This window comes from Scophthalmus maximus, chromosome 22, assembly GCF_022379125.1.
Source record: "Scophthalmus maximus strain ysfricsl-2021 chromosome 22, ASM2237912v1, whole genome shotgun sequence".
NCBI classification, from domain to species: domain Eukaryota; kingdom Metazoa; phylum Chordata; class Actinopteri; order Pleuronectiformes; family Scophthalmidae; genus Scophthalmus; species Scophthalmus maximus.
In genome coordinates, this window is record NC_061536.1 from 10,601,644 (window position 1) to 10,617,223 (window position 15,580).

General features: G+C 47.8%; 1 protein-coding gene across 2 annotated transcripts in view; it reads left to right on the plus strand.

Annotated features, from left to right (window-relative positions):
• The window catches only part of LOC118292038 (ephrin type-A receptor 7), a 125,175-nt gene that overhangs the window by 94,929 nt on the left and 14,666 nt on the right, over positions 1 to 15,580 (plus strand). The window contains exons 6-10 of one of the 2 annotated variants that reach the window (XM_047330071.1): positions 2,772 to 2,896; positions 4,641 to 4,938; positions 6,497 to 6,605; positions 11,647 to 11,775; positions 14,418 to 14,473. In XM_047330071.1, coding sequence (XP_047186027.1) covers positions 2,772 to 2,896; positions 4,641 to 4,938; positions 6,497 to 6,605; positions 11,647 to 11,775; positions 14,418 to 14,473 — 717 coding nt within the window. The remainder of the gene's footprint in view (positions 1 to 2,771; positions 2,897 to 4,640; positions 4,939 to 6,496; positions 6,606 to 11,646; positions 11,776 to 14,417; positions 14,474 to 15,580) is intronic. The other variant, XM_035620685.2, reaches the window with a different exon arrangement.

The window sequence follows — 15,580 nt, forward strand, 5'->3', positions numbered from 1 at the left end:
CTAAGAGAGCGAATCTTTCCCATCATTCCTTTAGACTTGTGGTCCCTACAAGACACTTCCCATGTGCAACAGCAGCACACTGCAAATTCTGGATCACATTTATATTTATTTTCACTAATGCTTTTAAAAATGTTCATATAAAGGGGAGCGGCTGAGTTCGTCAACTGTTGGACAATGTCCCTACCACCGGAATGTAACAGTCTTATATAAATATATAAATGCGCTGAGTCCATTATAATGAAGTTGTGTTATCAGCTCAGTGTTTTTCTATCACGGAAGTTAGAGCCCGGGTGTTTTTCTTTGCAGCTGCAGAGGTGGATATGCTCCACGTTTGTGTTCCAGCCTTGAGGTGATCGCAGGGCGTGTTTTTTTCTAATGTGTCAGCCCGAGCCGTGATGCGATCCGGAGTTCGGAGGCAGGCTACCAGTATACCATGCATAATTCAGCACACAAGGAAGGAAAGAATAGCAAACAATGGCCCGCAGCTGTAGATGGGGAGAGCAGATTGACACTGTGTTGGTGGTTTAGCGTGTTAGACCGAGGTCGTGTCTGTGTTCGGGTGGCGGGCGCTTTGAGACAGTGGGGGCGCGTCTGTTTCAACTTCCTTTGGATCTTAACCGTAACCTTACGACCCCTACCTCCTTTCGCTTTTCTTGTTCTCAATTTCTTTTTATGTTTGTCCTGTCTCACCTGTGCACTTTAGACTTTCTTTTTTTCTTGCTCTTCATGTGTACTGCGCAAGTAATTGTTTCATTTTCCAATGAGCTAGACCGCAGGGTGTTGAATTGGGGGCGACTGGAGCTGTTTGTAGTTCCCTGAAGACGTTTCACCTCTCATCCACGAGGCGTCTGCAGTTCTAACTAAGATGTGGTGAATCCCAGGTGTCGGAAAGATGATTCACCCTAAAAATTTATAATTTGACGTGATGGGGACCTGCTTTTTTGTCCACACAAGTCCCCACACTATGACTATGTAAACACATCTGGGTCCCCACAACACGAGGAACACCTGGAACACACACACACACACACATACACACACAAACACACACACACACACACACACACACACACACAGCTACATAACCATCTTTCCTCTATAATACAAAAAGTCACAGAAGAGCCTATGAATAATGGATAATACCTGTGTTTTCAGAGACATCAAAAAACAGTCAGATGGAGATGGATGGATGGAGAGAGAGAGAGAGAGAGATACAGACAGTGTGTGTGTTAAGTGTGTCTTTGATCCGCTGCCCAAAATGACTGTATTATCCTGCTGTTGGAGAGGAGGATGGAAGGAGCTGCACAGATGCTCTCTCTGTGTGTGTGTGTGTGTGTGTGTGTGTGTGTGTGTGTGTGTGTGTGTGTTCGTGTGTGTGTGTGTGTGTGTGTGTGTGTGTGTGTGTGTGTGTGTGTGTGTGTGTGTGTGTGTGTGTGTGTGTGTGTGTGTGTGTGTGTGTGTGTGTGTGTGTGTGTGTGTGTGTGTGTGTGTGTGTGTGTGCGTGCGTGCGTGCGTGCGACAATGTTTTGGTTATTTGTGAGTGACAGGCGCGACATATTCATCAGTGTCGCTGTTTCACGGAGGACGGAGATGAATCCAAGGTTAAAGGTCAGAGAAGAGATGAGCAGGAGCCGGGAGAGAAAGAAAGAGAATAAAAAAAAAACAAATCCAAATGAGAAACAGGGCTAGACTCGGGACAGAGAGACACAGGAAATGGGAAAAAAATGACTTCTTTGTGACTCTGTCAAAGGAGGGTATTGCGATAACGGCAATTATTATTATCAAGTACAAAAAAAAGGTGACAGAGAACCCACCTTACACCCACGTGCCACTAACACTAATGGCCTCAGTGGCACCGCTCCTCCCGAACATAAAAGCCTTTTGACTCACCTAACTGCGACCCCTTGATTGGTCTTTGTGCTTCTGAGTGACAGTCCATTTTGCTTCTTAGTTATACATGGAATAATTAGCACATGAGCTAAGAGTGGGCGGTGCTCGCCGATTATCATATGTGCCGCCAGTCAGCTGTTGACGGAGAAACAAAGAGCTGGTCTCTCTCTCTCACTAATGAAATTGTTTGCGGCGAGCGAGTGGCATTACGCTGAATCCAATATGGAAAAGCTCCGCGCTGACAATTCATCTTCTGTTTGCTGTTTCGGCTGTGATCGATATGAGGCGGACTAACTGTCGGGACGAGTGTCGCCGCGGCGCCCCATTCGTTTCTGATTGAGTCAGAAACGAAAGACTCGGCGAGTCCAGATGAAGGACGTCTCCGTCCGCCAGTCAATCCATATCTGGATCGATCATCGCCCGGCCCAGTGTAACAACCCGGGCTCTGTTCGATGCCGCACTCGCGCAGACGTACAAAGAGTTTGTCCGCCAGTGAGGAATTTCTCCAGCTCATCCCGACTTCAATAATTAATCCTTTACATCTACCCCCTTCCTTACTTTGTTTCTCTCTGTCTCCGTATATATCTGTGTTGAACTCTCCCACCCGGTCTTCTCCGGACACGGTCTGCGTTCCTTTTGCACGCTCACTTCACATCCAACATATGGCGTATTCATCGCGTTGCCTGTTTCCTGACAAAACATCTCCCTGGTATGAGAATTCACGCTGCAGTATTCCTCCCATGAAAGAAAAACTTAAAAAATACAGAAGAGTTAAGGTTTCTGGTGTCTGTACGTTACGTGTTTACATTGGATGGGATTGGAATCCCCAAACTCATCTTCATCTTCTTCCTCCCTCCCTCTCTCTCTCTCTGTCTCTGTAGCGCCGTCTCTGATCAGCGAGCTGCGGGCTGAGAAGATCGAGCAGAAGAGCATAACTCTGGTGTGGCGGGAGCCCTCCCACCCAAACAGCAGCCGCACTGAATACGAGGTCAAATACTACGAGAAGGTAAATCCGCCGTTGCATCATCATCCTCATCCGCCATCGCGAGTCAAGACGTAGAACTACATAGAAGGAGTTGAAAGTCCGGTAGACTGGAACTTTATGAGTTCAAGTTGAACCGTACAAGATATCACGTTCAAAATAGAAATAGCATATTCAAAAAATATACATGTATATCAGTATCTGCATTGAAAATCGAGTATAATTTGAATTTCCAGGGGCTGTGTACAAATCACCGGTGGAGTTTTGACATAAGAGTCAAGGGTCCGTATTACTGCCGCGCTTCTCTCTTTTCGCTTTTACGGACAACCATTCTAATTTCATCGGCCTCATCACGATCATTTAACACACAAAGCACTTAGTCAGATTGTGGCCGCCACCGTCGACAGTCCCTCGTCGCCGCGGTAAATCTGTCATTGCACATAAAAACCGCAGCTGCCGCGCTCGCGCTCCTCCGTCTACACGCGCTGCATTCGTCTGGCGGCGCCGGGGCTCTTGTATCTCGGTTGGATCGCCTCCCTCGCACCTCCTTCCCTTCTCTTGTGCTGCGCCGTGTTCAACAAAACCCCCGCTCCTTACTGTTTGTGTCGAACATTTAGATGGTGGCGGGGCCAAAGAATAGACTTGAGAAAAGATAAGGGGGAGGTGTAAGTGCATTCTGTAAAGAACGAGATGCCGGCGTGATAACTGGGGGAGAGAATAGGTGAGAGCGGGTATTAGGGACAGCTGGGGGGGGGAGATGACTCGAACGAATGAAGTTGCTTTGTGAGACGAGGTGGGGAAGAACAGCGGGGGGGGGCGCCGAATGGAGAAAGTGTAAGGGACGGAGAATAACCGAGAGCGAAGATGGGCGGGTTGTTGAAAAGCCACGAAATGAAAAGTCAATAGAACTGCACTCCTCTCACAGCCTGTTAAAGAATAAAATATGGCTCTGCTTAGTCCCCGTCCAACCGTTTGTGCAGCGTCGTAGTATATCTCCACAGGAAAATCATTTGTGAAACATTCAATAACACTTATGAGGCATTTAAAGAGTGTTTAATCAGGGTCATAGCAAATAACACACTGCTGCTGTTTATGACAATAACGACTAACGACACATAATGACTCATGATTCATTCACCGTTCACGCATAACCCGACATTAGAACACGTCGTTTTCAAATCTGTTGACAGAGAATATTTCAGATACGGAGCTAAAATGCTCTTCGGCACTGGCATCAGTTTAGTTTTGCAAACGTATCAGTATGGTCGTAGCCTCAGTTGAATCCAACAGTTTGCAGCTTGCACAATGCTCATTCATCCTGAGTGGAACATGAATGTCCGCAACACATTTCTGATGATTAGAGTTATGCTTTTATTACTAGTCGTGTCTTTATTTAATTATTTATCTCCGAAGCAGAAGGACGCTAATCTATTGAAAGCAGGTGAAAGAAGTCCTCAACTTCATCTGACTATTTGAAACCTCTCTCTCTCTCTCTCTCTATCTCTCTCTCTCTCTCTCTATCTCTCTCTCTCTCTCTCTCTCTCTCTCTCCCTCTCTCTCTCGATAGAGATGATACATTACCAAAGCCCTTGATTTGGGTTACGGAAATGTTTTCACACATTCCTCCAGCATATTGCAAACTCTGCCTCGGAAATAAACAAGGCCTCACGCAAATGGATTCCGCCTGCTCGTCTCACTCCCCCTGCCCTTAGCTCTCTCTTCTCTGCGCCGCCTCCGTCAACCCGTGTCCCTTCTTCTGTCTGCGCAGGAACAAAAGGACCAGAGCTACTCCACCATGAAGACGGCCGCCACGCGGATCAGTGTCAACAACCTCAAACCTGGCACCACATACGTCTTCCTCATCCGCCCGCTGTCCACGCCGGCCTCCTCCTCCTCGTCCCTGGCCTCCTCCCCGCTCTCCTCGTCTTCCTCCTCCGCCTCCTCCTCTTCTACTTCCTCCTCCTCCTCTTCCTCCTCCTCCTCCTCCTCGTCATCGTCCTCCTCTCCGGCGCCCATTGACTACGGCGCGTACAGTGCTCCCCTGGAGCTGCAGACGCTTGGCGAGTGTAAGTGGCCGTTTTACGCCTCCTCCCCCGTTCTCCTCCTCCTCATCCTCACTTTCACTCCCTCCTCTCAGCACCGCCTGGCGGATCGGGATGTGGGGTGGGGGGGTGTTCGTGCAGGCACCTGGCCAGCCCACACAATGAGGTGTGCCGCTAGTGTGAGCGAGATATGAGGCGACAGAGAAAGCGGGGATCGGACGGTGTCTGAGATTATGTGTGAAGATTCAGGGTTTTACTAGTAAGCTGTGAAATGGTTTAATTCTTTGCGCAAGTGGATATGTGTCCCTTGTGCCAGCTCAGGTCTCGGTCTGTTTTTTTGTTTTTTTTGGGTGCGTCTGTGTGTGTCTCGATTTTTGAACCTTTTCTTTACACGGGGAAGAGATTTGTTGAGCAAAGTCTTATGGCACAGAGCTACTTCACACCATTTAGTTTGACTCGGCTGAGGTTGGCCGGAAGCCAGCGATAACAGGCATTATTTATTCATCGCTAAGCAGATGGAGCCGCGCACGTCTTTGTTCAGCTCTGCGCTGAGGGGTCTTGGGTGCACGAAAACTTTTTTTGTGTGTTTTTTAATGGACGATGCATGTTCAGTTCTGATACATTTGCTTCCAGGCTAGATGGAAGTTTCAAATCGATTGATGACCCGACACTGAGCAAGTACAGAACGCAGGAGCGCAAAAAAGTTTTCTAAAAATATCAACATGGCATTATCATGAAACCCGGAATTTATTCTTTCAAGTGAATGGTGTGTTAATAAGCGCAAGTATCTGTAGGTCAGGGGTTAGATTGTCGTAGAGGTCGGTTGTTGCACCGCTGCAATACAAAGAGGGCAAACTTTAGAAGCTTGGTCACATTTTACTCCATGTTCGTTGTTCTTATGCTGAATATTACTGTAAATTGTTTTCAAGATAACTGGCTACTTCATGCTCTGACCCTGGAGAACAGCAGTTGACAAAATATTCACACGCTTTGGGGCACAAACAATCACAAGTTCAACAACAATCTTCTAATACATGTAAACGAGAAAAAAGTGTATTACTATGTGTGATAGATATTATTCATAATGGGTATGCTATGTTGTTCATTGTATATTTGTTCATATTATATTTTATATATAATATATTTTCTATTTATTCATCTGTGTATATCAAATTATAGTCATGAATAGTTATTATTATTGTCAGTATCGTGAATTCCAGAAGCACTAGGTATTGGATTATTTCCATTCCACTGAGTCAGTTTAGAAGTTTAGCAGAAGATTCATAAATATTTCAAACAGTCTTAATATTTGCGGGTCAAGTGAGAATATTAACGATGTGAATTGCTCAAATGGGAAAATGCCTGTGTACTCTCCACGCTAACCAAACACCGATCAAATTAATTCGGCCTTTCGGGTCGTGGCCTTATTATTTGCTGTCGTCGCCAATGCTTGTTCACGCTTGATACATCGTAATTGAGTACACGGCATGTGCACTTCATGCCGGTGTGTTGAGTAGCATAGTGTGCGCAAAATGTGTGTGTGGTTGCCGTGTGTGATACCAGCGTGTCTTGTCATCACCAGTGGCTCTGGCGTCCAGCGAACAGAACCCAGTGGTGATCATTGTTGTCGTGTCCGTGGCGGCCCTCATCATGCTGCTCTCCATGGGAGTGGGACTGCTCATCTGGAAGAGGTAGATATGAACACACAGATGTACACACACACAACACACACACGCGCGCGCGAATAATTCATTCGCTCTGTCCTTATAGCTCGTTCTGTCATTTCTCGGCTGTTAATGCGTTTAGCGCGTCCTACAAACACTGACATGCACACGCTGGACTGTGCAGTGGCGCCGAGAGAGCGGTTGAAATGAAATCACCATTCATTCTCAACAGGGTTTAATATGCAACATGAAGAAGTCAGCTTGATAGCGTTGGCTGTCTGCACTGAGGCAGGGTCGAAACCTCCTTTTGATCATTTTATTTTGAAAGGGGAGTTCATATAGTTCTCTGCTATCTAATTAGTTTCCAGACAGAGGAGCGGGAATTGTAAAACAGCAACGCGATGAGAGAACGAGGTTAAATCCGTGTCACTTGCGTAACAGCTGACACACGGTTTATTCATTCTAATAGGTTGCTCCGCCACTTGGGCATACGGAGAGTTCAAAAGTCGTTTGGGCTTTTGTGAACGGCTCAGCTTCATTGTTTGACCGGATCTAAAGATGACTTAAGACGGCAAGTGGAAGTCTGAGGTGGCCACAATGACTCTCTGCACTTTGTGGTGGTAGGAACAGACTGTTCAGACTGCAGCCCTCAGCGTAGCAACTTTTATTTCTTTATTTTACAATAAGTGGCAGTCTGGAGCAGGTGGGACAAAATACTGGGTCAGGGTGGGTTATCTTGAAACTAAATTACAGTTTGGGATGTTAAGATTTATCAAACCAATATGTGTGTTTAATTAGATGAAAAGCAGAATGGCTCACGTGCACCACCATTGGTTTGTCACAGTTTGACACCCGACTTTTTTTTTTTTTTTACTTTTTCTACTTTCTGCAGCAAGAATCTCATAAATGAATTTATCTTTGACATTTACGAATCTACTAAAGTTATGATGCTAAATCCGGGTGTTTTATTGTCTTGTGTACTATACAGTTTATATCCTGGCATACATAGATTGTATAGAAAGATGGACGTTGCAGCGTCACCCGGATGCGGGCGCCGTCGTCTTGCGTTTTGACATCTTTTGGAGCCAGTTTCTGCTCAGCAGTAACAAGGTCCCGCCGATAGACGCGCTCGACCAATCACGAGTCGGTCTCAGCTGTCAATCATGACATCAGAACATACATCGGTGGGATAAGAACTACAGAAAATTACAGAAGCCATCTTTGCAAACATTTATTTAGCTTTTTGCACGTTTGCCCACGTCTCATCTACTAACATTGAGGAGGCGGGATTCATGACCTATATTGCAGCCAGCCACCAGGGGGCGATCAGGGTGATTTGGCTTCACTTTCGGGGAGCTGTCATGTCGTCCATCTTTATGTCGAGTCCGTGGTGCCATATCAACAGCATATCTTGGATGTTTTATTCGGCTGAGCAGATAAAAGGGGGAGAGTGCATTTCTGCTCGCCGTTCCAACCGCTTTGCTCTTTGACTCCAGTCCAGTTCTATATTCTGCCAGCTCGCCTCACACACGCCCACACAGGAACACACACACACGCACACAATTCAAACCGATCACACATGCAGGCAAATGAGTAGAGAGCGCATATCTACTCCCACGCAGTTAACACTCATACACACATTTCCAGAAACACATTTTTATTTGATTTTTTTCCCGTTTGGCGCGCATTCAATTGTTATCTATCCAGGGAGGTTTTCGGATACACAGTGGAAGCATTTGTTTGCATAGATGCGTGTGCATTCTCCCCACACACATGCACACACATTCAAATCTGCACAGATCTCCAGCGGTGCCTCATCTCAGCCGGATAGAGTACAGCATGGTACACGGGTACGCCTACCTGTGTACAGAAGGGTCTGTGATAGAGAGACCACCGGGCCGATTCCAGATACACACAAAAACAGCGCAGTGACGGAGCCAATCAGGTGTAGAAATGACTCCTATTCATTCACAGCAGCACCGTACAAACGGGTCAGTCATCAGTCAAACACCTATGAAGGAATATATGGCGATAGATGAACACGCGCCGCGCGAAGGCAACAGCACTGCACACACAAGCGTTTAAATGTATTCTTGCTCCGAGGAAAGGCAGCACCGTCTCCCCCTTGTGCACAGCCTAGTAGGGAATAATAATGCTTATCTTTCTTCCTTTATTTCCATCATTGCATTCATTGCAAGTGGTCTCCATTGTTCATCCCTGCCGGACCATTAACTTGCTCTTTATGTTTTGCATAGAGACAAAGAGGGAATGGCTTGATGCCTCAATTACCATGCTCCCGTGTTTGCAGAGACTGCCAGCTCCCGGCTACGGCTGCGGGGTCTCGGTTACATCGATCCGCCCGATCACACAGACACATGCAAATGAGTCCCGCGGCACACACACACACACACGAAGACGCGGGCGCACGCACTCGAAGGCATGCATTTACATTTCATGGATACACACTGGGTTGTTTTGCACAGCCCACTTGATCAGAAAATCCGGCCTCATTTATCACGTTTAACGTCAAAGTGTGTGGTCAGCGGTTTTAAAATGTGGGCGTGGCTTGGTTTCCCACACTTGAGTGTGTCAAAGTGCTTCTGCGGTGCAAGTCACATTCACCCATTCACACACATTTACACAGGCGCTGCTATTCAACGCACTGTTTTCTGTCTTTTTCAAGTGCCGTCAGAGGCCAAACCACAAATCGACATTGACTAACATCCAAAACATCGAGTGCAGGATTCTGTATTACATTCTGTATTCCTCTGCTGTGTGGTCTTTTTGATGAGCCATACTCTTGCACTTCTAATCTACAGGTGGCCAAAGGCTGAGTCATAGCTTCATTACACTGACGTACTCGGAAACCTGTTCAGAACACAAAAGTATAATTTGAGTAATAAAATTGGGGGGGGAAACAAGGAAATGAGTACTTTATATTTGACCTCTCTTTTAAACTTTATCTCGACACGGTATCCCATCACGTACAAACACACGTGTGCAGACACACACACACACACAGTCCATTGGCGCTTGACAGGGTTTGATTGAGCCAGAGATCCAGGGCATTGGCCAAACGTTCTCCAGGGAGCCCAGGCTTGACTGGTCAATGCAGTGGAGATTGTTCACCCTTGACGGGAGGACACCAGCATGCACGCGTGCGTCTTTGGATTGAGTGCTTCTGTGTGTGTGTGTGTGTGTGTGTGTGTGTGTGTGTGTGTGTGTGTGTGTGTGTGTGTGTGTGTGTGTGTGTGTGTGTGTGTGTGTGTGTGTGTGTGTGTGTGTGTGTGTGTGTGTGTGTGTGTGTGTGTGTGTGTGTGTGTGTGTGTGTCAATGTCTGGTAAGTGAGTTGCGAGTTATCAGGAGGTGGAGAGGAGATCAGGAAGAATGGAAAAAGTGGGAATTCCAGCATTGGGTCATTTCCAAAGCGCCAATGTCTGGCGGTGACGAAAAAAAAAGTCGGGTACGAAGGGGGTGACATTAGACGTGACGAGAGCGGGGAAAAAAAGGTCTGGAGCAGCGTGGTGAAGTTTGTACAGACCACTGCTTTCCACGGCCGCCAGACGCACACATCTTCCATTTTGAATGGGAAAGTTGTCCTTCCAAAGGGCTCTGCGTCCGTTTTGGAAGTATGTTGCCATTTATCATTCACGGATAAATTAATAAGTCATCCAATTTATTCTAAACATGGACCTGCTAATATCCTTAACCCAAACTGAAAAAGTAGAATAATAAAAAAACTGAGTGGGGGGGGGGGGTGCTTATGTACAGTAGTCAGTACTCGGCATGGAAGAAAACAAACGTGTCTCTGTGATTCTTATAAAGTCATACTAACGGTTGAACTTATGATGGATAAAACTTTAAGTGCCCTCATGACATTCCCTAATTTCCCATGTGTTTTCGCCCTACATAAGTCTCTACTGGCCTAATTCCTCCTCTGCCTCACTTTGCCTGTCAGCCAGGATCCCGCTCCGACTCTCCCACCTATTATTCATGCTATTTCCATAACTGCACTTTATTTTAGAGGAAAATTCAGGTATGGGGAGGAGAGAGCCGCCAGTGAAATGGACTTAATTTACTCTCTTTTTTTTTCTTTTTCCCTTTAAAAGTTCTCTCCTGAAAACACTATAAAGCGAGGGGGCCTGCACATGTGATAAACTTTAATTCGCAGCCTATAAGCAGACCGCCGTTAACCACGGTGACAACTGTTTCTGCCATTACAACGATTTCATCTAAGGAACAATTATTAACACCAATGATCTGCTTGCATTCTTCGTATGTGAACGGCAAACTCTGGAAAAAGCCCCCAGACCCACAGCAGGAAGTCGTCCCTAACAAGTGCAACTTTTGCTTTTGCCTTTTATAATTCAGCCTTTTTTTTTCCTTTTGTATTGAACTATATATTTATGGCCATCGAGGGGATGGTCTTGGTGCAGAGAGCCACAGGCGGGCTAGGGAAGTTAGGAAGTGTCAAGAGACGGACTTACGTATCGTTGGCTTTTTTGTCTTTTCTTAGGATTTATTCACATTAACAAAAATCGAGAATATGATTCCCTTTATCCTTTTATGGCAAAAGTTGGTGGGAAAAAAATGTAACTTTACTTATTTCATTAATTAGAAAACAAATTTCTAAATGAACAAAAAAGGCTCAAATTAAAATTTGGTGCCAAAATGAACATTTGATGAGACCGAGCTGACTGTGACAGGACTTGGCCAGAATCTTCCGTGGTTTGGCAGATACGCACGTTTCTTTCTGCCATCTGGTTCCTTCTGAAGTGCGAAATTTCACATTTGCTCCAGAAATTCTGGTCGGAAGCATTAAACTGGAACCAATTGGGGAAGGGGGAGGGGGCCAAAAAGAAACCAAGAATATATGTTTTCGGAGTAGTAATTATGCATGATTATCATCATTACATGTTTCCTCTCTGGCAGCGGCCAACGTATGCCCGCGATTCGGAGGATTAGATCAATCCCAAGTTGTGTTGACTGTCATGAAAAGTAATGGAAAGCGCCAAGATTGACATTGGCACTCCCCCCCTCCCCCTCCCCTCCCTTGTCTTCTTCCCAGCAGCGTCTGCTCGAGCTCGTCCAATGTCACTCCTGCTAGTGTGGTGCTGCTCTCGACCTCCTTCTCCACCCTTCCTCCTCCTCCTCCTCTTCTCTCTCCTCTTCCTCCCTTCACACAGCTGATGCCCAGGTACACTGGCATGTCTGCACTCTCCCCCTCCTCCACAAGTCCTCCTTACTCTCCCCCCGCCCCAGATTTTCTTTTTTCTTTCTTCCCTCCTTTCATTCCCCGGGTTGTCTTGCCATCTCTCCTCCCGTGGTTTCCTTTCTCCCCTCTCCAGCTTTCCTCATGCCCAGAGAATTAGAATAAGCCCAAACTGTTTCTCCTTCTTCTTACCCCCCCCCCAACCCCATATTCCATTTTATATCCTCAGTACCGCACTCTGTCACTGTTGAATTCATAACCAAAAAGAAGCCGCCCACCAAAAAAGAACTACTTTGCATCCGCTACTCCGTTTTTGTTGTCATGGAAATGGTGTCAAGTCATGGGACCTCGCCCTCGTGCCGCCCTGACAATAATTCTTCCCTTTCCTCCTTTCCTCTCTCCGAGGCTCGGTTGCCCCCTCGTCTCCTCGCTCCCCGCGTGCCACTCGATTTGCCCCCTCACATTTGTCACTTCAGTACTCCTGCTCGCTGCGGTGCTCATTTGCCTCTTGTCAGTCCCTTAACTCGTCCCGCCGTATGTCTCAGCTGCAGTTTTCCATCGCTGCCTCGCATCCTTTTCGTGCCCTGCACGCCACGCCAGCGTCCCTTCTCTCTTCCCCCCCTTGCCTCTCCCTCTGACCGTGTACTCTACGGGCTACGCTGTGTGCCTCTATCGACTGTTTCCCCTCCCTTGCATACCCTTCTGCCCAATTATCCTCTTACGCCTAACGTCATATTTTCTTGTCACTTCCTCTGCCTCTCTCCGTCTCCCGACTTCCTCACATTGGCTCTCCGCCATTTATCTCCCGCTTTGCCCTCATCCGCTTGCCATGTTCCCCAATTGCACCCTTACCTCTCCTCTCCCCTTCTGTCTGTTGCATCTAGTTTTCTCTCGGTGCCACCGTGCCCTCCGTGCTCATCTCCCTCCCGTCCTCATCCCCCCCCACTCCCTTATCTATTCATTCTTGTCTCCTCTCCCCTGTCTGGTATCTCCTGCCCTTAGGAGCTGTGCTGCATGTGTCTGCTGGTGTGTTTTGACAGACAGGGTCCTGACCTTGTCTCAGACCCCGCTGCTACACAGGCTGAGGGATGTGTCAGCCTCACCCTTGATCACATCTCCCCCGCGCGAAGGAACACTCAAAGGGACACGCACTTTGCAAGAAAATAACACGGTCCCGCGAGCGCGTGCACGCCCCTGCACAAAACGCCGCGCACGGATGCCCACGCGCGCGCGCACATGTGGGGAAGCGAAAAACGCGAGCGCCGAGCCGCGCACACCCAATGTGAGACACTCGGGCTCTCCGTGAACTCGCTCTCAGCTCTGCGCCCGGTTCCTGTGCGAAGTGCTGACGTGTTGTGACGTGCGCATGAACACGCGGCTCCCTGGGCGGATACATTTCACTCTGACACGCGTCCGGGTCCACAGGCACCTGCGCGATTGATTGTCGACCTTCATATTTGTGCGCCTCGACGTCATTAGCCCTGAAGTTGTGACTTGGCACGTTGCAATCGTAGCTCCTCTGCGGGAATGACTTTTTGAGTCTACTTTGTGTAATCCATGAAATCCTGACGACCAGCCACTTGTTCCATGATCACTTGTGGACACGATGCTCGCAGATATACACACATGTACGAACGACATTAACCCCAAGGTATATGAATTAAAAGGCTGCCGCAGACTGTGAAGAGTTCTGCAGATTGTAGCATGAAAAAACAAACTGCGTCAATGACCATGCACAGTATATCCGGGTTATATTCAGAATATATTCCATCAGCGTCCTGTTCGTTAGAAGCGGCCGCGATGACATATGGATTTCACCATCAATATCCTCTTCAGTTCCTTGGCCGTATCCCTCTTCTCTTCTTTTTTTCATCCCGATTTCTAATCCAAGAGGGCACGGTGCTGGCCAGCCAGAATATCTTTTTTCATCACTTGTTAATCTGTCAGTTACGGTGTGTGTGTGTGTGTGTGTGTGTGTGTGTGTGTGTGTGTGTGTGTGTGTGTGTGTGTGTGTGTGTGTGTGTGTGTGTGTGTGTGTGTGTGTGTGTGTGTGTGTGTGTGTGTGTGTGTGTGTGTGTGTCCATGTTTTCCTGCGGATGTGAGGCTAAAGAGCCATGTCCTCCATCTAAGCCGAAAAGCCATCAGCAGTCAGATCCTGGAGAGCGCTCTCCTCTCTCCGACCCCCTGTGGCTGCGGGGGAAAGGCGGATAACAATGTGTGCATGTACAGTACGAGTCGCCCCGCGTGGAAAAGAAACTCCATCAGGGCGAAACAACAATGGCGCATCCGTTCCGGGCTGATCATTGTGTGCCTGCGCCTTCGCTCGGTCAAATCAGGCAGGATTTCTGCTCATTCAGCCTCAGATCCTCGCGTCGCTCATCAGCGCCGTCGCACCGGGGGCCTTTCCGAACGCCTCTCCAAACGCCTCTCCGTGTCCTCGCCGTCTCCACCCTCAATACTCTCGTCTTCGCGCGCTCCCATCTCAAGTCATTGCAAATCACACAGAACCTTTTTGTACGGTGCGAGACAAACGGCGTCTGATGCTTGTATTTATTTGTGTCTGCCTGCTTGGATGAAAAAAACCACAAGAACCTCTGTCTGATGCCTGTCTTTATTTCTCTTTGTAGACAATGTGGCTACAGCAAAGCTTCTCAAGAGGGAGACGAGGAACTTTACTTCCAGTGTAAGTGACAACGCCGATCATTCTATTAAATCCCACAGATTGTGTGTGTGTGTGTGTGTGTGTGTGTGTGTGTGTGCGTGTGCGTGTGTTTACACGATCAATCTCTGCCGAAAGTGGCTAAAGGAAGCATCAACAAATGCTTTGTCTTTCCTTTTCCATGTGCACGGATGCATGTGAACACGCCTGTGTGTGCATTACAGATGACTTTTTGAGGTATTAAGTAGCGTCACGGCATTAATTCTTAATTCTGAGTGCATGCTCAGCCAGCTCTGAGCACACTGACATACTCCATTAGGTGGGGGGGGGGGGTGCGGGTGTGTGTGTGTGTGTGTGTGTGTGTGTGTGTGTGTGTGTGTGGCGGAGTTGGATGGAGAGAGATTGTAATCCAGAGGAGGGAAAGATAAAGACCTGGGGAGGGGGGGCGAGGGAGAAGCTCCAAGACGGGCGGATGGAGGAGCATCTGCGGCAGCAGAGATTTCCCTCCCCAAAGAGGACGCTTAATGTTGTCGTCGTCGCATATGATGTCGTACAAGGATGTAAATGCTGCGCCTTCTCTGTTTTTGAACTCCGCTCACAAAGCCCTTCAATGGGCTTTTTTGTGTTTGACAGTGACAGAATGGAAGTAGTTTGAAATATCTCTCCCTGTTTGTGCGTGCCAATGCTCTGCTAAGATGGACATGGATGTGTGTTTGTAGAGTGTGTGTGTGTGTGTGTGTGTGTGTGAGAGAGAGGGTGGTGGTGGTGGTCGGGGGGGGGGGGGGGGGGGGGGCTCATTTGCGTTGTTTAATCTCCCAGCATGCTGAGCCCTCTGGAGAGGTTTGGAGCACTATGCCTGATGAATAATGAGCCGCAGCCATGCGGCTGGGAATTAAATCTGCCCAAACATAGACACGCCAACAGCTGACAAGCACGCAATGCACACACACACACACACACACACACACACACACACACGCTCATTTTGTAGAGCGTGGACGCTCACATTTAACCGGCCCAGAGACACACTCTCGTGAGTCCACTTCCTCCTCCGTGACGGTGGACTACACACTCGCATTGTGCTTGCAGGTTTCCTCCCGTATCCGACAACAGGAAGAGTGTGAGTGTCAT